Raw genomic sequence first — 22347 nt, 5'->3', positions numbered from 1 at the left:
GTCACGATCACCGCTAGGTTCCATAATGCCATGATCTCAAATGTGCTGGAATTAAAGTTGAATTCCCAAAAGACATGGTGGACCTTGCCTTCTCACCTTTAATTGTAACCCACTAAGTGATTCTCAAGACAGAGAAGAAAAGGAGAAATCAAGTCCATGGCCACCGAGTGACCCCCGGCTGGATTTTTCTCTTTGACACTCTCCGAATCAATGTTGCCTCTTTAATTAGTAGGTTGCAATTTGGTGAGATAAGCAAATGTAAGCAGAAACCTCTGGCTGGGGCTCCCCAGGGGCTTTCAAGCAGCTAACAGTGGTCTCAGAGCACTGAGCTGCAGACCAAGAATCACGAAGTTTTCTGCAAGAGCAACTTGTGATCCTGTCTCCTCGTGCCGAGTCTGCCTGGGCTCCTGATTTCTCAGGGTGTCTTGCCGATTGTTCTCCTCTCTTTATTAGTCAGATAGAGGCCTTAGTGAGAGAACTGCCGAGAATCAGGGCAGAGGACAGAGGGCGGCAGAATTCCCGGGGTTCTGTGGGTGGTCAGGGCCCCCACATTCAAAGTTCGCATCGGACAGGAGTAGCCTCACCTTGTCTCCCAGTGGGAGAGGCTTCTCTACTAAGATGAAAGATACAGAGGATATATGAGCCACATATAGAATGTATTCAAGGTCCTTGGCAATACCAATTAAAAATAAAGAAAACTATTAACTAATGTAGTTGATAAGGCTTAGGCAATATTTCAGTTAGCAAAGTCATTAGCAGAACTGGCAGTTTTATAAAATTCATATGAAATAGTTAAAACTGAATTAGTATAATTTAAATTGTTTTAAGACAGGAGGAAAGAAAAGAAAAGAAAAAAAAAAACTCAGCCAAAAGAACCTAAAAAAAAAAAAGCCTAAAAAACCAAAGCCAAAATTAAAAACCCTCCTACTGGGCAAAGATGGAAAGAGTCTTGAGACCGATTTGACAAATAAGTGTACCTCCACTTTAAAATAAAGCCCGAGCTCACATTTGCTGGGAACACTTCCTTAAAGATCTCTGTGATATATCTCATGCAAACAACAGACGAGACAAAAACCAAAAACCACTCCAAAAACAAATGAAACCCCGTCATCCAGAAATCTAAATTCTTAAATGGACCAGTAAGTGCTGAGAATTCTTGTTCAGAAAAACGATCGATTGCATTTGAATCCCCGGTCATTCAGCATCACCAGCTCCGTAACGTGCACTTCAGGACCACAAGAAAGAGGATTTTAGGGAGCTTCTGCGCACAGTGACTTGTAGGCATCTGATGTCTTCACCTGATTTTTGCCATCAGTACATACATTAGCTTGTGAGCCCTCTCTGACACACGAGGCATTGTTTATAGAGACGAAAGAGAATAACAGAACAACCAAACTATCGTACACTGCCCCCCCCCTCTTTGCAAAAATCCCTTCCAAACCAACTACTCACATCTATCAAACACAGAGTAATAAAGAGTGACTTATACCCAAACCTGGCCAGTCCTTCCATTCCTGGAAACTTGCACACAGACGGAAGAAACCCACTCAGCCTTAAACAGGTCGATCATCTTGTTGCCTATAGCTTCATCTCTGAGAGCGCTGGCTTCCTCGGTCCCTGTCTGCTCTCTCGCTCCCTCTGTGTGTCTCTCTACTTCACGGGAGACGAGAGGGTTCCCTTCCCCTTTCCTGTTTCTGCTGCTGGATGAAGGACGAAAGCTGAATACACGATTCAAAGGGATTTTTTTTCTCCTTCTTCTTAGGTGAACAGTTGGAAATCTAAAAATCTTTCTCTTCTGAATGGCTTAACATGCCACTCACTCGACACAGAACATTTATATAAAGAGGCATAAACACAACCAAGAATTCTACTTAAAAAAAGAAAAGGAAAGGAAAAAGAAAACAACCCTCCTCCCAGCCTATTCTGTTCCCTTCACTATTAGCACTTACCCTGAGATGTGCCATCAATGCCCTATTCCAAATGTACAAAAGCCAACCACATCTCAGCTGAGAATTAAACAGTTTTAATGTCTTCCAATCCATGCTCCTGCTCCAAACCCTGATGCAGGCAGTCACTGGCAGCGGTACAATAGCTCTCCACAGCAGACATCTGATTCTTGACATTTAAAAATAACAATATTGGGGAAAGGGGGAGCTTTTTTTTTAATTAACTAAAACAGCTTGTGAGTGAGCACACAACACTCATTGAGTGTACTGATTGATTGGAATTGAGTGTACTGATTGATTGGAATTGAGTGTATTGATTGGAATGTACAGAGACTACAAGTGAATCCTTGACAGCCACCAGCCAGACACACACACAGACCCCTCACCTCTTACACAGTCCTGGCAAGGAGCTGCGTTAAGTTCGCACTAAGTGAAACTCTCCAAAGACTTCTAGAAGGTATTTCAGTTTTTAAGTTCTGTTATTTAGCGAATACTTATTGATTAATATTAACTTGTGAATTAATTCATGAATTAATATTAATTAGTGAATACTAATTTAGTTTGAAATAAAATTAGGGATTTTGCTTTTCTTTCCACTGGCAGCCTAATTTCCCATTTATATTATTTTATGACATGGACACATTGCAGGTCGAAGGCACACATGAATCTGATGCAGACTAAGGCATACAATAAAACACACATTTACATCTGAAATGTTACAGAACTAGACAGACCTGGGGTCAGCTGTTGGCTGTCCTGTCTACTCTGAATTCTTTGTGCCTTAGTTTTGTCTATAAATTAAGGCAAAGAAGGAAGACGGTGGGAGAGGAAGCAGAGGATGAAGGAGGGGGAGAGGAGGGAAGCAGAGGAAAAAGGAGGGGGAGAGGAGGGGAGTAGAGGAAGGAGGGGAGAGGAGGGAAGCAGAGGAAGAAGGAGGGGAGAGGAGGGAAGCAGAGGAAGAAGGAGGGGAGAGGAGGGAAGCAGAGGATGAAGGAGGGGGGAGAGGAGGGAAGCAGAGGATGAAGTAGGGGGAGAGGAGGGAAGCAGAGGAAGAAGGAGGGGAGAGGAGGGAAGCAGAGGATGAAGTAGGGGGGAGAGGAGGGAAGCAGAGGAAGGAGGAGGGGAGAGGAGGGAAGCAGAGGATGAAGTAGGGGGGAGAGGAGGGAAGCAGAGGAAGAAGGAGGGGGGAGAGGAGGGAAGCAGAGGTAGAATGTGATCGAAGTTTGCTAGGCAAATGGATGAAACTATCATAATGGAAACCCATTTTTATATGAGAAAAAGTTCTGAAAATAGTTAAAGCAAATATAGTATTTTTCAAAGTTGCTTTGAGTATGGAGTGAGATTTTCTTGGTTTCTAACCCATAAAAGATATGAGGGAATTGGGCCTGGTGAACAGAAAGAATTCAGACTTCACAGGGAAAAGAATCAGTTCTGGCTCACCATATTGCTGTGTGCCCTTGGTCAAGTTATTCAACATAGTTTTCTAAGTCTATTTTTTCTCTGTGAAATGCCTTTAAAGTTTCAAAGAACAAATTAAATAACATTTGAGAAGCATCTGCTTTAGGCAAGCATTTATGAATTGAGAGACAGAGGCCTTCCAACTCTTGGAAATTGCTCTAATTAGAAGACTGAAATACTCAATTTATGAATTTAAAAATGAGTAGAGAGATTGCAGCCTCTGAGAACCAAGTGGCTGTTTCCTAGTAGATGAGAGAGGCTCCGGAATCTGAAGGATGGCTCCAGCAATGGCACCAGTTAGTGGCAAATTGGGAAGAGAGCCCAGTATTCTTGGTTGCTCACTAGACTGGCGATGGTGAAGTTAAGAATGAGGGTTACTCTGGCTTTATGTCACCTCCTATAGTATCATGACAAGAAGACAAAACAAAACAACTCTTTTTCTTTCTCCAAATTTGTTTCTAGGAAGAACTTATCCATTGAAATTATCCCACAAGAGCTGATGAGAGCTGGTGAAGCCTATTTTCTGAGAAGAGGATCCACAGGATGCCTGATTCTTTCTTCCTCTTTCTAGAAGCAAGAGAACTGTGGGAACTCGGGTCTCAGGAGGCATCTCCTACTCCCCCTCTCCTCAGGGATATCAGTTCTTCCCTCCCTCCCACGTAAGAACATCCCAGCCTCAGCCGGGGCAGGAAGAGGCTGCAGTTCTCCATGTGGCTTCTTTACTAACATGGAAACACAGATCAACATTATGTTTTCAGCTTGAAGGCCTTGTACAGAATAGGAACGCAATAAATGTATCAATGAAGATTTCAGTGTATGTTCAAAAGGATAAACACACATGTTTCAGGATTAAATCTTGCCCAAGGCATGAAAAAATATGAAATTTAAACAGTTTCAAGTTAAAAATAATAATAAAAAAGTTCCATTGTTCCAGGTGCAAGGTAAGGATGGGTTAGAGGGAGGTGCATATGAGATTTATTATAACTATTGTTTCTTGACTATATTATTACTAGCCTAAAGGTGGTAACCAATGTGAAGGTAGAGGTTTCTCATCACTGAAAGGTGAGGTCTGCTGATAGCACTCTATCAAATTCCTCACTGTGATTTTAAACTTTTCGTTCTGATGTTACTGCAGAACATTCACAATTATTATTTTGAAAACTCTCCTTCCTCACTTTCCTCCTTAGCTTTGGCCTGACGTAGGAATAAGCCCACGTTTCAGTCCTACAGCCTCCAGGTCAAAGTCTCTCCCTATTTCAAAGCCTCAGATTCTTCTTCTGTGGGTGGTTCCCTCTCGAAGATGGAACCCGCTCACCACAGCGTCTGCTCCACAGTGGCTCAGCAGTTAATGCCCATCTTCCAACCATGGCACACTTTACCACTTTGGAGACTTTCACTTGAAATAGGCGTAAGAAAGAAAGAAAAATGAATTTCAGGGAGGAAGAGCATAAACTATTGTACAAGCATATGTGAGAATTCTATTACTCTGAACAGCAGCCTTCTTAAGTCTATTTCTTATCCTTTCTCATCTCCTTCCATGACTTACAATAGCACAGACAGAACAGTCATTAGCGTCAGAGCCTTTTCATAGGAAACATGCCGATTTCTAGGGCACCCATACCTCCTTACTCAACCTTTTTTCAAGACTTTATTTTTTTTTAAAATCAGAGTACTTCATTTTCAATACTGGGTAAAATTTATGTGCTTACTGGACTGAGCCCCCAAAGTCCAGCTGAAGAGTGAGAATATGAGCAAAGAGGTCAAGATCATGACGGGTTCACCCACTGCAACAGTCTACCCGAGCTCATAGGAGCTCACCAACTCCAGCCAGACTGGGAAGAAACAAGCATAGGACCAAACTAGTCCCTCTGAATGTGGCTGACAGTTGCATTGCAGGGGCAGACTGAGGGGCCACTGGCAGTGGCACCAGGATTTATCCCTACTGCATGTACTGGCTTTTAGGAAACCTATTCTCTTTGATGGATACCTTGCTCAGCCTTGATATAGTAGGGAGGGCCTTGAACCTTTCACAAAGCAATGTGCCTTCCCCTCTCTGAGGACTGGATGGGGGTGGGATGGGAGGGTATGTGGAGGGAATGGGAGGAGGGGAGAGAGTGGGAACTTGGTTAGGTATGTATAATGAAAAAGGAATGTTTTTTTTTAAATTTATGAGCTTAAGTAATTTCTACATCCTTGGCTTGCAGCCCTTATAATGGCCATTTTGGGAAGTGACTTGGGTTCCTGTCCCATTTCGGCCACATGCAACAATGTAACTAACCCTTAAACCTTTATTTGAGTTCTCTGTTTTTCTATGCTAAATAGGTCAGATGATCCTTTCTGCTTGAAAATGATTAACAGTTCTTTGCCTGTATCTATGTCTGTGCACCATGTGTGTGCTTGGGGCCTGCAGTGGCCAGAGGAGGGTGTCAGACCTTCTAAAACTGGAATTACAGAGGGCAGCAAACCACTGTGTAGGCGCGGGGAACCCACAAGGTCCTCTCCAAGAGCAGTCAATGCTCTTAACCGCTGAAACATTTCTCTAGTTTCTTTTGATAATTTATTTTTACACAGAACAGCCAGACAGTAAACTAGGCAATCCCATCATCAGTGGGAAATACTAACATCTCTAATACTAACGTGGTAGCTTCTTCTAAAGTTTGGGCATGGGCTCTGTCCTTGCTCAGGACTGCCAGCCTAGAATATTCTCCGGGCTCAGGATAGATGCTCTCAAAAAGGTTGTATTTAGCAGAAGGAGTTTAATGAGGGGAAAACGACCACCTTCTCACTGGAAGAACTTTTCCTTGTATTTCTTTGGAAGGAGGGAAAGGAGACAGCAATGGCAAGGTGCTTTTAAGGCTGAGTAAAACCGGAAGGACAAGGAGAGCAGGGAAGGAAGCAACACAGGTGCCCTGAAAGGGGGGCATGAGGGTCGTTGTGTGGAGCCCTGTGTCTCAGGAAAAGCACCACTGGAGTGAGGACAGAGGGAAGAAAACTCCGCCCGCCTGCACTGATATTTTTATCCAGGTGAATCTTGTTTAAGTAAACTGGAGGCAGAAGGGGAAGCGGAGCAGAGAGGAAAGGGAAGAGCTGGCCTGCCTTGGCAGCTGTGTGTGGGATTTACAGGCTGACACTAATTGTATTTTACTGCACTGATGTCACCTCTCCCCTGTTGTCCTGGGCTTCTACAGCTGTGCTTATCAGGTCCTCAAACTGCCTCCTCCTGCCTCCACCTCTGCAGAGCATCATCCTGGCTTTCTGTGGCTAAGAAGTGGGGCGGGCTTGGGATAATCACGGCAAAGAGGAAGATGTGTGCACACTACTTAATATCTTAAGGGAACCTGGCGAAGCGGGTAGAACGTACTTCCTGGAATTTTCCAGATAGCTTCCATTAACCCAATACTGAAATGATAAATATTTTGATCGAGTTCATGCAGACAGTTCAGAATATAGCCAAGGCTAGAACAAAGGAGCAAAGACCACGTAACCGAGGCAGGAGCAATTTAACATTGATAGTACCTGTAGGTACTGGCAGGACCGTTCCTGTTGACAAGCTTCAGACTTCACCATGGCCTGGTCCATATTCACTGAGGCTTTCTGGTAAACCTCTCGGGCTCTGCTCACGGTGAGAGTGGAGGACCAGGCACTCTTCTTCAGAAGCGGGGCATCCAGACTGACTACCGGCAGGTTAGCACAGGAGCACTTGACATCATTGTTACTCCGGGAAGCCTTCACCGCCTGCTCGCTGATGGTGTTGTAGGCTTCCATGAAGTACTGCGAAGCGGAGCGGTCGGGGCACCTGCCCATGGTCATCACACCCGAGGGCGTGTGGTAGAGGCACATGTCCCCATCTAGGTTGTCATCTGAGCTCCACCAGCTGGGAGAGGTTGGAGAAGCGTTGGAGGCATTGGATCTGGCCTTGGACTCTGATCGTCTCTCCTTGCTCTTGCTGCGCTTGCCATATCTCACAGTTTGCGACTCGTCGGGGCTGGCTTTGCCCCCATTGACGCTCCCTTTGGACGGCCCCTCCAGGGAATGCGACTTGGTGAAGAGCTTCTGGACCGAGTGGACCAGGTGGCGGATGCGGCCTGGGCTATCGCTGCGATGCTCCACAGCAGTGCGCTTGTACTGGAGTGTGTGGTAGCCATCCCGGCTGAGGGGCAGCTGCCTTTCAAATTGATCTAACAGGTTGGCTGGGATGCGATTGGCCTTGGTGGCCAGTGTGCGTGGCACCAGGGCACTCTCGTCCTTCAGCTCCTGTTGCGAGGTGTAGTGCCTGCGTGGGAACGTGCTGCTGGCCAGCGGGTCGCTGAAGGGCCCCACACACTCGGCCTGGAAGGAATTCCGCTGGGTGTAGTAAGGATGGTCTGCTGGGTGGTGGTCCACGGGGCTCAGCAAGTAGGGCTTGTGGTCCGAGTGGTGTGACAGTGAGTCACAGGCCGACTCGCAGGTGATCCCGTGGTGGTGGCTGCGGCTACCCGATAACCCTTTCATTGCTGACCGGAAGCAATCGCAGGGGTCATGGGAACCCCGTTAAGTTCCAGACCCGTCTTGGGAAAAAACCTGAGGGATGAAGAGCGAGATACGGAGTTAGCTTTTTCCTTGGTATAGGTATACTGTTTTTTCTGTGACTACACACTTCTGCTGGGTTTCTGAGGAACTCAGGGCTGTTCCTAAAAACAGCTTTCATGCATTATTGGAAAGGTTTCTCTCCCCTTTCTAAGGGCGGGAGGAACTCAGGGACAAGGAAACTATTGAATGCAACCATTCTGTTGCTTTGTGTTCTGAGACAGAATTGCTACTCAGCCCAGGCTGGAATGCTCCATCCTGCCTTAGCTGGAGAGATGGATCACAATGGAGTACTCCCATACCGGGTTGAAATTGTTTCCAAGTTCTTTGACACAGTAACTGTTTTTCCTTTATGAGCCCAGTAGCGCAATGTATCTTCCCCCTGGCTTTTCTTCTTTCCTTCTTTACATGACTTGAAAAAGATATTCTATTATGCTTAGGTGTGGGAGTACATATATAGGCATGTGTTGATGCCAGTTGAAACCAGAAATTTGGCATCCTCTGGAGGGTGAGATACAGGTGGTTGGGAGCTACCTAAAATCAAACCTGGGGATTTTACTAAGCAGCACTTAGCCTCCACCCCCAACTCTTTACACGTTAGTCACAAACGTAGAGCATCCAAAGGGCTGGGTTTATATGCAAAGCCCTTCCTGGCACCCATAGCAGAGAGATGTTATGGCCTTGTGATTTTGTGACATCTCATATGTACTTTCCAGAAATCACAGTATTGTTTGCTTTTGTCTCTCCCAGCTAAAGTTCCTTGCAGCCTGGCTTAATGCTTCCTCCCTTGTATATCTTCCTGTTATCAACAAACTATTACTACAGGCACAAAGAAAGCATTCTGTAAGTGGGACTAAAAAAGACAAGATGAACAAAAGAAGCCTGTAGCAATTAAACCATGAGGATATAACTTTGTGTCATTCTGTCCGCCATCACTTTCTACTTGAAATTCTGTAGGGATAAATATAGTACCCAAACATATCAAGGTTAAATACAACTATGTATTTATGTATTAATAAAATTAATGTTAAATACAAGCCCACATATTAATCAGCTACAGACAGCAAGCCTGGAGAAACAGGGAAATTTGTCCATGTATTTCTGTTCTCAGATCTAAGCGTCCTGTAAACAGAGTAAGAAAATGCATTGACTGAGTCTCAAGTCATGCTTTCTGGTTGCCATGGTTTGGATCCTAAAGAGCCCCCAAAGGACAGTGTGTTGAGGGCTTGGCTGGTAGCCTGCAGTGTCATTGGTGGGTCATGGATACTTTGGTAGATGGAGATTCTGGGGAGGCAGTGTGGTCATTGGGAGATACTGTGATCTAGGCTCCTTTTAGCTCTTGCTCTTTCTAATTCCTGGATGCTGTGGGGTAAATAGGCTTCCTCCAACATACATTTCTGCCATGGTGTGCTTCTCCATCACAGGTCCCAACCGACAGGGCGAAGTGAGCTAGCACATCACCTCTCCAAGACCACGAGCCCAAACAAATCCTTTCTTTAAGTTGATTTTCTTGGTTGCTTTGCCTCCGTGGAGGAGGGCTAACTGGTTTAGTTTAGTTTTGTTTTTTTTTCCTAAATGTTCACAAGGAAAGCAGAATGACAAGAGGTTGAGAGGCTCTTGGCCCCAAGGATCTGAATAGAAGACTCTGGGCCTCATGATCTACGTACTCTGCAGGAGACTTAGTCCCTGCAGTTCGTGCAGTGGGAGCTCACGCTGAGTTTGTATCTGAGCTCAGGTTGTCCCAAGCTCTGGAAACAGTCTGTGGCTCCAGCAGGGAACTTGATTTTCCTCTGACTTTAACACAGTGTGCTTTTCAGGACCTGGCTGGGGTCATCCTGACAGTCTGCTTAAAACCTTTTGTTTTTCTCAAGCTTCCTACAGTACAAAGATTGTCATTTTAAGCATTGTTCTGGAAAGCGAATTCAAAAATGTCATTTCCCATTTTCACCAACGGCAAGACAAACGGCTGGTGAGCATACAGGGTAGGCTGAAATGCATGTGCCTGGCCTCATGAAGAAAGACAAGGACTTTAGGGAGGCCAAAGCTTGCCTTTTCCAGAGGACACATGGCATTTGTGAGCTCATGACAATGTTGATGTTTTTATGCCCCCCGAAGCCCCCTAAAGCTCCTCACTCTCTCTATATCCCCCGAAGCTCCTCAATCCCTCTCTTTTCCCCTGTCTTTTGCTGCTCAGGATTGTACCTGGTGCCTTGAACATGTTAGGTAAGTAATCTCTCCCATTTCATGGCTTAAGAGTTCAAAACTACTGATGGGAAATTTTAACCACTGGTCTTTTGAAATCGGTTAGTCTACTGAGTGAGGACAGCGGAGACTCAGCTCGTCTATCTAGTCTCAAGCACAGTGTAAATACTTAATCATTGATAATGAATGCATGCAGAATTTTCCCGGAGGGTCCACACTGTGATTCAAGTAACTTCTACTGACAATGTGACAATATGGCCATACAGGGAAGACTGCGGGAGTATTCCCCTGGCATGAAGGAATCAGCGGGTTCAGCAAGGCAGAAGATGGCCGTTGAGTCATACTCTCGCACCTCTTACATTTCCACTTCTGTCTCATCATGGACCCTGACTTCTACCTGCCTGGAAGTTAAAGTCTGGGAACTTTGTCTGGCCCAAAGGATATCCACACAAAGATGGTATGCCTGGAGGAGAGAAAGAGCATGCACGCTCAAAAGACACAGAAAGGCATTTAAGATTTATAAGAGACGCGGACCAGGAAAAGCCTATGAATAAAATCTCCCCCCCCCCCGCCCCCGAGAGATCCTAATAAAAAGGGAAACCCTAGGACAACCCTTTTATGAACCTGACATGGTAGCAGCAGACTACAGCAGGAAAGGATCTGGAGTGGGTAAATTTACATCTTTTTTTAAAATTATACTTTTTTAAGATTTTATTTATTTATTATGTATACAACATTCTGCCTCCATGTATGCCCGCATGCCAGAGTAGGGTGCCAGATCTCATTACAGATGGTTGTGAGCTTCCATGTGGTTGCTGGGAATTGAACTCAGAACCTTTGGAAGAGCAGCCAGTGCTCTTAACCACAGAGCCATCTCTCCAGCCCTTAAATTTACATCTTTAGCAAAGCTACGGTGTAAGCTGACTTCTGAGAAACCTCTCTATTAGCCATGGTTTTGTTTTTTTCAGATATGGACCCAACAGGAAGAAAGATAAGACAACACCTAGGTGGCGAAGTGCTTGCTGAGCACGGGACAGAATTTGGGTTCAGTCTCTGTGGTAAATAAATAAATGTAAGCAAACAAGCTAAAGAGGGGACAGTCCTGGAGGCCTATACGCATATATGCATTTTAGGACTATACTGAATTGTTTCTCGACATACAAAATAACTGAGACGGGGCTTCAAGCGTTTCTTCTGAAGTAGCTGAGTCTTGGGTAGATATTTTGTACTAAATCATATGTGACATTGGTAAGATCAGAAAACAAGGATTTGCTCTAACTTGTACAATATTATTTCTATCAGGTATTCAATGATCATCTTAATAAATGAGCAATATTTTATGGGATATAGTGTACCCGAGGGCAGGCAGAAAAAAATGAAGAGTCCCTTTATGACCATCAATGGGGAATTAACAATGCATGATGTACGCAATGATAATTTATGTAAATTAAACATATACAGTATGGTATTACTTTAAGTGGGCTATTTTCATCACAGTGACAAGTACCTAAATCTTCCAAGTGGCTGAATGTAGTCTCTCACTTCTTCCTTCTTACTGCTTGTCAAGGGACATTGAACTTGTCATTTTCCTCCGTGTCAGGGGATTCCTATGGGCCTTGATCCTCACAGGGCTACATATCAGATGTCCTACATATCAGATATTTACATTACGAGTCACAACAGTAGTAAAATTACAGTTATAAGGTGGCAATAAAATAATTTTATGGTGGGGTCACCACAACATGAGGAACCTGTATTAAAGAATCACAGCATCAGGAAGGTTGAGAATCTCAGCTCTATGCCATGGTAAATGAAGTCATAATATTGGTGCTGTACTATCATAAATGTTTGTTTTTTTTTCTGGTTAAGGTCAAAAAAGATTGTCAGCTTGGCTCTTTCTGTAGAAGATCTCACACTGCCTTTTATCCTCTTTCCATTTTTAAAAGGAAAATTGATCAATTTGTGGTTAGAAATCACAGCAGCACACTTGGCCACTTTCTGTTGAGCAAGACAGATGACGTCACATGCTAATGTCAATGACCATGGATAGATAATTGTGGCCGATACCTACCATGGAGATCTTGAGTTCTCTTTCCTCATGCTTCATACCCTCCTTTTTCTAGCACACCTCTCTCCATGACTCCTGTTTATTGCCCTCCTAATTGATGTTTATAAGTGGCATCTGTGGACAGCACTATCTCCCACCCGTGGTGTGGCCAAAAGCATCAGTATAAAGCATTAGTGGAGCACCGCTCATGTGCAAAATCTAGGGCTTGCGCTGCAAACATGACCAAATGCACACAGAGAATCCTTACTGAAGGGGTTATGATTTTCTCAGAAAAATACGACTGAGGCATGAGAAAAACCTAACTCACGAGTCTCCTCATTTAATACAGTCTTCAAGAAGGAAGTTGCGAGGAGTTGAATTAGGTTTCAATGGGCTGTAACAATTTCTAAAAATAGAAAGGGGGAACTGGCTCTTTTGCCCTTCTCTCTGAGCAAGCCTGTGGAGTGTGGTCAACACGTCTCTGGGAATGTTTCTATGGCTACAGTGATTGCATCTGATTCTTTCTTGTTCACTACGACATCAAAATTATTCTTTGTTGTTCTCTAGGTTCAATTTTGCCATCAGATCGTGTGTCCTGTTGCCTGCCTTGGAGAATTTGCGGGTCTACTGGTGACCATGAGATGAGCTGACTGTGGCAGGCACATTGTTTTTACTGAGTCCCTGCACCCGGTGCAGGATGGATGCACAGAAAATGACTGAAGCCACAGCCATTAAGCACGCAAAGGAAAATCTCTAGGTAGGTAATGTGCAAGGCCCAACGCAACACGCAAACCAACCACACATCAGAGATGCTGACAGGGGAAGATAGCCCCAAAGCAGATAAAAGCAGGCAATTCCTTATTTCCTCCATTTCGTTTTGATTTCTGTGCACATCTTTATTTAGAGCTCCTCCTGTTGGATTTCATTTACATGCAGAGAAGCGTCAGCCAAAGGCCTCTGGTCGCCTTCTTCGGGGAGCGTTGGCAGGCAAGCAATCACAAACTGTGTCACCAACAATGTGGGGGAGCTCCCGCCCAGGGTATCATGCTCTGGCTGAGGAAGGCAATGGGGCAAGGCAATCTTTATAGATTCTTCCAGGGTCAAACTACCTTTCTGGCTTTGCGCCATCTGCCTGTGACTTTCTCATGCCAGATTATCACATTGAAATAAGAAGAGATAAAAGATTCTCTTATCAAAAAAGAACAACCTAGCCCTTGAATAACGACCACACTTCCCAGTGTCCCTTGTTGAGCAGAGCTGACTAATTCTGACTAATGGAATATAATTAGAAATGGCACGTGCAATTTCTGGAAAAGATCTCAAAAGTGAAGTTCTCTTTTCCCTTCCTCTAGCTGGAATGCAGATTCGAGGGCCGGTTAAGCAGTGATCTTACACCGTGATATAAACACTATGTATTGAACATGGTGGAACACAAAAAATAAAAGATGTTCTCACCACGGTGGAGCGCGATGTCACCTAGTATCTTGTTTCTGTGAGAGAAAACAGACTTCTGTTTGGTTTGCAGCTCTGTTCTGCTTCCTTGGGAACCAGTTTCTGGATGAGATGGAGCAGCTGAGGCCCAGTCGCAGAGGCCATGAAAGCAGCTATGTCATGATGGAGAACCACACCTTGCAGGTGGGGGCACTCCACTTTGAAATTTAAGAAAGCTAATGGCGTGGCATGATTGTAGGCATCCAAAAGATTTCTGTGCTTGTTTCCAGGGAATAAATTGAGGTAAGGTTAACAAGATGGTCCAAGGGAGCAATTATTTCACGAGAGAAGAAAGAAGGGAGGGGAAGGAACAGCCTGAAGGAGCATGGTGATGTACTGACTAACTGAGTGCTTCCCCAATTTCTGGTCTCTCAGCCAAATAGGGATGTTCCAATCACAGCCTGAACACATCCCGCACCTTTTCTAGAAAAAACAAAATACCCGAGGTGGAGGATCCAGCTTTCTCTAGCATTTTTTTTTTAAATTTACTTAAAATAAAACCCGGTTCCATGGGCAGCCTCCTAACCTGTGAAGTAAAGAAACTCCCCTTTTAAATCAGTACCTCGCCTAATGTCTTTCATTATAGTAACAAAGAGGAATAGGTCACTTAAAGACACACAGGCATTAGTTGGGCCCCTCGGAGTACACACCGTGCGAAATACTCCAATTATATTATTCAAAGCGCAATGCTGAGCTGCTCTGTACATACAGAGTGTACTTTGGCTTTTCGTTACCATTAATTGCCATCCTGATCACCTGCGGTTTGATTTTGCGAATACCTCTTTGAATCAGGGGCATTTCTCTCTCGAAAAGATTTGCTATTGCATAAGAGAACAAAACAAACAACCGAAGCCTTCTCCAATTTAGTCACAGTAGGCACCGAATCACAGTAGCCTCCCAAAGCTTGCAGAAGGCGGTGTTGTACCAACCAGCTTTCGAGACTCAAACGGAGGGGACATCCTCGAGAAAGGCTGGGGGGCCATTGTTAATACCACTATGGGCTTGGTGCTGTTTGGGCAAAACATCACAGAGACTGGTAGAAGATTTTTATGTGATATGCCACATTTCTTTGGCTAGAAGGAGGGAATGGTGGCTGTCTTCACTGTGAGGAAACCAGGGCGTATACTTCCTGTGTGTCCACTGTTTTCTGTTCCCGCTGTCTCTCCAGAGCAGAGATGATTCAGTGAAGCCCCGAGAGTGAGGCAGGAGAGTGTGATCACCTTGATCACCAGCGGTCAACAAATGTTCTTCCCAGAGATACTGAAGGGAAAGGAACACCTTATCTTCTGGGGTGCAGCTGCTTCCGAATATTGACTGGGGAGACTAAAAAACCACCAGCATCTACTAAAAAAGTTGAGAAAAACTTGCGAGCTACCGTTTAATCGAGAACAAAGAACAGTGACGGATTAGCACTGTTTTGTGGGATACAAGCCAGCTGTGATGGAAGATGGGAAGGCTGCAAAACAATGACAGCTAAAGCAACGCAACAATGCAACTTGGGAAAAGCGGTGGAAAATAACCTCTGATAATAACGCCGTTATTTTTGTCTGTATTTCTCATAACTAGCTAAAGAGTCTGGCGAGCATGTTCTGGCATATTCTAGACAAGCTACTTCACAGTTAGAACACACACACACATACACACCCACCCTCTGAATCATGTTTTCTTTTATAATTTCTTCTCTTAAAAGCAATTGCTTGCCTTCCAGAGCTTGTAACGCAATTCTGCTCTCCTGAGTTCTGAGGCCTCGGAGTGCCTGCACGGAGGTCCTTTTGTGATAGTCATGCAGTCAGCAGCTGCACTTGGGAATTTTCTGCTACCCACAGCATCTGCTGAGGACACCCTGCCTGGGTCTGTTGAGGCAATCACCATGTTTCCCGAGCTGACTGGGCAGTTTGAAAACCAAACTCAAGGACGTTTGTGCAGAGGCTTAATTGAGCGAGCCAGATGTTTCCTCTAGAGAGTCAAATGGAAATATTCCACAGTCAGTGGATCTTTGTGAGCACAGCCAAGGTCAAGGAAAGGAGCATCTACATGGATGCCACAGGATGGCAGAGTTATCTGCTATTTAACCTACGGGATAGCGAGGCCACTTGATCTGCAGGAGAGAGTATAAAGAGAGGAATAAGTCTAGAATCTATGTAGCCATGGGAATAAATAAAACAAAAAATGTCTCCCAAATCTCTTGGATCTAGGTAGTCAGTTTCCTGCCCAGTGTAACTGAGAACTTGTAGCAGTTTGTGGCAGAAACATGGTAGCCCATAAAAGCTTATATACAAGCATAAAGGGAACCCTTCTTTAAAGTTGGGGTAAATACTAGCATACCAGAACCACTGTCAATGATCTGTGCCCAACTGGGCACCATGTGAGTCCTCAGACTCAGTTCCCTTGGGATTGGCTAAGGTGTCTTCATATGGCTTCACACAACCCATTTGTCGAGCATGATACATTATGAACACTCATTCAGATTTCATATCCGCTCATGGAAAAAGCCCATGAGTGGCCGCCCTCTGTGGCAAGGAGATGGTCAGAAGCTGTGTAGGAGATGAGAAGAGCCGCCATTCTCAGCGTCTGTCAGATTCACTTTCTTTTGGTGAGTCTGGCTTTCCTGGCTTCTACAGTGGTTAGTTAGTGGTGCCCAGTAGTTGGTCTACTGAAACACCTTTCCTGCCTCCTGTTTCATCGTCGGGGCAATTTCAAAGTGCTCCACTTTCAACCCCAGCTTTTTTTCCACTCTTCTCACCTTGGCATCCATTTTTCTTCTCTTGAGGATTGTATATCCAATCTTAACTTTCCAAAAAAAACCCCAAATTTATCTCCACTAAACAGTCTAGAAACATGGTTGTGGGTAAAGAAGGTTTTGTATCTGGATTAAACTTCCAGGATCCAAATTTTGACAGACAGAAGTAGCCATTGAGGCTGCAGCCCATGTGTCCATATGTCCTTCCAGTGTCCTGGCATGGAACCACATCAAGTAAACACACAAATCAAAGTATTTATTAAAAAAAAACTATTATTTGCCTAATGTGCGCTAGTCACTCTGAAATGAATTGAGGTTCTTCACACTGCACTTCCAACTTCCCCTCTTCCATTTTTTCCTCATATTTCTTTATGCCTATGCTTCCTGTCTCTGCCAGCTCTCGTGATGGCTTCATCTATTTTCTCATTGCTTCCTGTCTCTGCTAGTTTTCGTGATGGCTTCTCCTATTTCCTCACCGCTTCCTGTCTCTACCAGTTCTCGCGATGGCTTCATCTATTTCCTCATTGCTTTCCTCTTCTCTCGTCTTGGCCCAGGAGACACAGCAGGTCAAGCATCCTGTCATCTCCTCTGCTCTATGATGCACTTTACTGGTTCTGGACAATATAAATCCAAGACAGATGTCACCATCTTTTTTGTGCTTCGTCTCAGGCTGCCAAACATCCCTGGGGGGAGAGCTAGTACCAAATCTCAACTCTATCTCAATGCCTATTAGGAATACTACCCCAAGTATTCTGTTACAGATACTCATTCGTCATTTGTGAGGACTTGGTTGGAAAAAGAACTAATATAAGCTAAGTGGGTGAAAAGAATGGGATCTGTGCCTATAGTAATCATCTACCAAACAAACATTCTGAACTATCTATCAGCACATTCTGAACACTTTAAATATATGCTATCACGGTTCATTATTAAATAATCCTCTGTGGTAGGAATTCTAGAACTCCACACTGACCCAAAAAGGGTATATTCTAAGACTCCTAATAGATATCTGGAATCTTTGACAGTACTGAACTTTGGATAGGTTGTGGTTTGCCCCATATATACTTCTATTTAAGTTATTGCATAGCCTGCAATCAGGGAGTGTATACGATATGGACACACGGGATGGAAGGGTGACTCACACACTAGGTAGGATGAAGCAGGCAAGAAATTTCAGCACATCACTCAAGAAAGCAAACAGGATTTAAAACTCATGAATTGTTTGTTTCTGAGAACTTCACTCAGTATTTCATGCAGTTGAGTGTGGATTAACCGAAAATGTGAAAAGTTAAACTCTGTGTACGGGGTGGTTATCATGTTCTTTGGATAAAGAAATCGACTTTCAAAAATTAAATGACTTACCCCAAGATCTTTAATTAGTAAGTTTTGAATGCTTTCAACTAGTATGTTATGGTAACTATTCTTACCACTTTTAACACAGGCACACACATACAAAACACAGACACACATACAGATACACAGAGAGAGACTGATACACAATCACACAGACACACATAAAGACACACACAGACACAGAGATACAGAGACAGAGACACATACAGACACATATAGACACACACACACACAAACATACAGACATAAGCACAAAGAGACACAGACACACATAGGCACACAAACACACAGAGACACAGATACACTCACACAGACACAGAGATACAGAGACAGAGACACACACAGACTCAGAGAGACACAGAAACAGATACACACACAGAGACACAAACACAGACAGAAGAAAGGCTCAGACACAGAGAGACACAGACACACACACAGTTTTTGGTAATGCTAACAGCAGGCTTATAATATATTATTCACTATTTGGTTATCCTATTTTTAAACTTTTAATTGCTCCCCCATACCCACAGGGTATACCATCAGTCTTTCAGTATGGCCCACAGTGGACAGCTCCATTATCTGCCGACAGTCCCCCAGACAGCTCTATCTGCTGCGCCCTCAGCCCTTCTTCCGCTCCGGCAAGGCTGCACTCCTCCCCATACGCCACGCTGTGCTCTCTGGTGCAGGCCTCTGCAATGCTCTCTTCCACTCGTCAAACAAATTCTCATTCCTTCTTCCAAGTAGGTACAGATATAGCCTCCCCCTGAAACATTACTCGGCTGAAGGAAACATGGAAATGATAGGCCTTATCTAATTCATCATTTAGTTGTAAAAAAATAAGTCGCATAGAGGTGGCAATCACAGGATAATACAAGCCAGAATCTAATCAAGCACTGAATCGCGTGGTACGTGCTGCGCTGTAATGTGGCAAGTGTAACGCTTCTGGCAAGGAGAAGTCTGGAGGATGCGGAAGCTACGGAGGACCAAGGCATCTCAATCTAGAAAGCCAGAGCAGTGCATGCTGCAGAGAGGAGCATCTTAGGGCAGTGTGGTTCTTTCTCTGGGTTTTAAAATCTCATCGCTTCATATTTCATGTGGCTTTGTTGGTTTTCTATTTTAGAGACAAGTTCTCACTCTGTAGCCTTAGGCCCGACTGGCTGGAACTTGCTGTGTAGACTGGACTGGCTTCGAATTTTTGGTGATCCTCACGTCTTTGCTTCCTGCTGCTGGGATCCGAGGCATCCTTCAGAGGAGCGACTCTGCCTGGCTCCTCTGAAGTTTTTAGTTTTCCCGTTAGTACCACCAATGAGTTGGCCAGAGCCTCTGAGGCCCGCAAACCTGACATCACTGGGCCCCTGTGCTGGGCTCCTTTCTCGGAACTGCTCTTGGATGTTAAGTGGCTGCTCTCCATAATAAACCTTCCCCAAACAGTTTCGCTTCTGACAGGGGGCTTTTTTTTTCTGTAGGGTTGTCATGTACCCCAACAAAGACTGACTTGAATGAGGTGCATGGGGGGTCCTGGGCAGGTTTTTAGCATTAGCAGATCTGTGTTCTCAGCACCTGCCTTTCAGCTTGGAGATAGCTTGTAAGACAAGGGTGATTCTAGATCAGCTATAGTGGGCTCCTCCAGCCTGGATACCATGAAGGTTATTGGGAAATTTATGGAAATATAGCAGTGGTTCTATTATTTTTCTACTTGTAGTCTAACGGCATGGCATTTCCTTAAGCTCTTCTTGTTACTCCATTTTATGGTACACACACTCTTACAAGTCACGCAGGCCTTCATGGAAATGCATTATACTGGAGCAGCACATCCATGCCCAGATATCTGCGTGTTTTTAACATGAATCTATGTCTTCCCCACTCAGGACACCACATTGAATGTAACAGAGGTGTGCATCAGAATCTGATAGCAGACCTGTTAAGACCCAGCTTGCTGGGACCCACTCTCACGGGTTATGGGGTGGCTCCCAAGAACCCACAACTCTATGGCAAGTTTCGTACTGATCCCATAGCCACACGATAGGGACTGGGGGATGTAACGATTGGGTCAGTGAAGCATTTGTTGAATACAATACACAGCACTAACGTGTACCTTCTCTGTTATCTTACTGGATACTATGTCGCCTTGCATCAGGCTCTAGGAATATCTGCTATAAATTATTTCCCTACATGCACCTCTGTAGAACTTGCAGTTTTACCAGGCCTGGGGGTGCCTCACCGATGCTCCTGTTAGAGTTCTATAGGTAAGCCCCACCCCAAATATTGCATGCACTTAGTAAGCATTAGCCAAACACATCATTAGGAGTCTCTTGCCTATGAAACACTTTTTCCTTGTAAGTTGCGCTAATTTACAAATAAAACCAGCAGCAGCAGCAGCATTCTAGAAACAGGGTGTTTTCTGTACAGGTGCCACAGAAAGCTGAGGGATGGTGCTAATTGTCGAGTAACGAGCGACGGCTGATGAAGATGGCCAGCGCCTTCTTTGCTCTCCCATCCATCCACACACAGCCGCTGCAGCTGCCTGGAGGAGGCTCCATTCATCCTTCGCTAGCCTCCTCAGCAGTAAGACTCTCCAGTTACAATAGCAGTAATTGAGGAAACCGCTGCAGAAAATTTTCTGTTCATCTCTGAAGACAGGGGCCTTTGGGGTCAAACCTGGCTAGTTCTAGGACAGTTCTAGGGGAACCAATGCAGCTTCCGACCCCAGAGGCTCATATGCCCATGTGGTGCAGGTACATGCAACTCAGACACTGAATATAAAGTATCTATCTATGTATCTATGTATGTATCTATGTATCTATGTATCTATCTATCTATCTATCTATCTATCAATCATCTATCTATCTATCTATCTATCTATCTATCTATCTATCTATCTATGTATCTACCTATGTATCTATGTATCTATCTATCATCTATCTATCTATCTATCTATCTATGTATCTACCTATGTATCTATGTATCTATCTATCTATCTATCTATCTATCTATCTATCTATCTATCTATCTATCTATCTATGTATCTATCTATCATCTATCTATCTATTATCTATCTATCATCTACTTATCTTTATAAAAAGGGCATCGTTTTCTCTCTCTACACAAGTGTCACGATGAATATCCATCTAAATAGGAGTGTATGCTCCCTTTCCCCACCACATACATGGGTAGCTGGCACTTTCAGCAGGGATCTAAGCATGAATTACCTTAGCCGGCATGAGCGTCTGTGGTCAAGCTGAGCCCTGAGCATGTGAGATGGCTAAGAAGCAGCTTCCAAGGGCACAGCAGCGTGAATGGCTGCGACACGCAGGGAAGCAGTGCATCTTTGTGTTGAGGTAACCTTTGCCCGCTGAGGAAATGAACCAAAGTCTGGGCCGCTCGGACCCTACATCTTACAGCTGGTGTGCGAGGTCGAGGCCTGATATTGGACTTCACAAAATGTCTTTGCCACCGCCTCCAGCTTCACTCTGCTTCATTTCAGAGCCAGGTGTAGGCAACTTGGGAAGGAGACACCTTCTCATTGCTGCTTTCTGCTCACCTTTAGGGACACCCATCCTTACAACTTGAAAGGGTAATGTTGCCGAGATCCTTGACTGTCGTCACCTGTAGGAATTTTTCCTACAGGTTATTTATTTAATTATTTTGGGGGTTGTGTATATGCCATGGCCTGTTTTGTTTGTGTAGGAAAACTCAAAGGAACGACTCCTCTCCCTCTACTATGTGGGATCTGGGGACTGAACTCAGATCACCAGGCTTAGTGGCATGGGCTCTACCCTGCAGAGGCATCTCAATGGCCCCATTGCCTATTTTAAAAACTGTCATCTTTCTGCACCTTTTCAATGAGCCAACTGCTTTTGAATTATTTAAGTTAGCTTTCTCTCAAGATTTACTTTTGCTGTGAACTTGAGAATTTTTCCGGGTCACTCCATGCATGCAAAACCAAACTAAAGCCAAATAGTAAAACAAATCCAAAGAGAAGTTGTAGAGAAAAAGAGTTTTAGGTATGAAAATGAACTCTGCAAAATGGATAGGAACCCAGAAACAGTCACAGCGGGAGATATATTTTAGCGTCACCATAGCACTGCTCTGGAGACCCCTGCTTCTGCTGTGAAGTTCATCAGAGGCCTACAGTCTAGCTAGCCACACAGCCTGTCTTTCCCACGTTCAGCTGGAAATTGCAGGTAACTCACTGTGATATTTTATCAATACCTGACAGTGTTGATTTTTCTCATCAGCTTCCCTGAAGCTCTTCTCAGGGACCCTTGCTATCTCTCTTGTCTGTACCGATTCCTGTACTCCTAGGGACCGGCTTTCTGGAAAACCATTTGAGCGTTTGTGAGCAGTATGTTAACGGAGAACAGCTATTCATACATGGTTCTGTTTCCCTTCCAAGGGAGAATCCCTGGGCACATGTCCAATGCTAGGTAGGGAGTGAGCGCTCAACGAACACCGAGTGACCCCTTAGTCCACTGAGTCACTTTCAGGTCCCACAAACGAATTAGACTGGATTCTCCAAGATTCATAATAGGGAGATGATGTCT

The 22347-nt window shown here is 44.4% G+C and overlaps 1 protein-coding gene across 17 annotated transcripts in view; it reads right to left on the bottom strand.

Annotated features, from left to right (window-relative positions):
* The window catches only part of Dlgap1 (DLG associated protein 1), a 792565-nt gene that overhangs the window by 299579 nt on the left and 470639 nt on the right, over positions 1-22347 (bottom strand). For 8 of the 17 annotated variants that reach the window (XM_075956092.1, XM_075956087.1, XM_075956089.1 and 5 more), the window contains one exon: positions 6921-7964. In XM_075956092.1, the coding sequence (XP_075812207.1) occupies positions 6921-7895 (975 nt within the window). In that variant the 5' untranslated portion in view covers positions 7896-7964. Of the gene's footprint in view, positions 1-1489; positions 2093-6920; positions 7965-22347 lie in introns of those variants that run through there. The other 9 variants (XM_075956095.1, XM_075956104.1, XM_075956103.1 and 6 more) reach the window with 8 other exon arrangements.

The sequence above is a fragment of the Microtus pennsylvanicus genome, chromosome 22, assembly GCF_037038515.1.
Source record: "Microtus pennsylvanicus isolate mMicPen1 chromosome 22, mMicPen1.hap1, whole genome shotgun sequence".
In the NCBI taxonomy this organism is placed as follows: domain Eukaryota; kingdom Metazoa; phylum Chordata; class Mammalia; order Rodentia; family Cricetidae; genus Microtus; species Microtus pennsylvanicus.
Note: the sequence above shows the minus strand (reverse complement) of the source record. Positions and strands in the feature narration are given on the sequence as shown.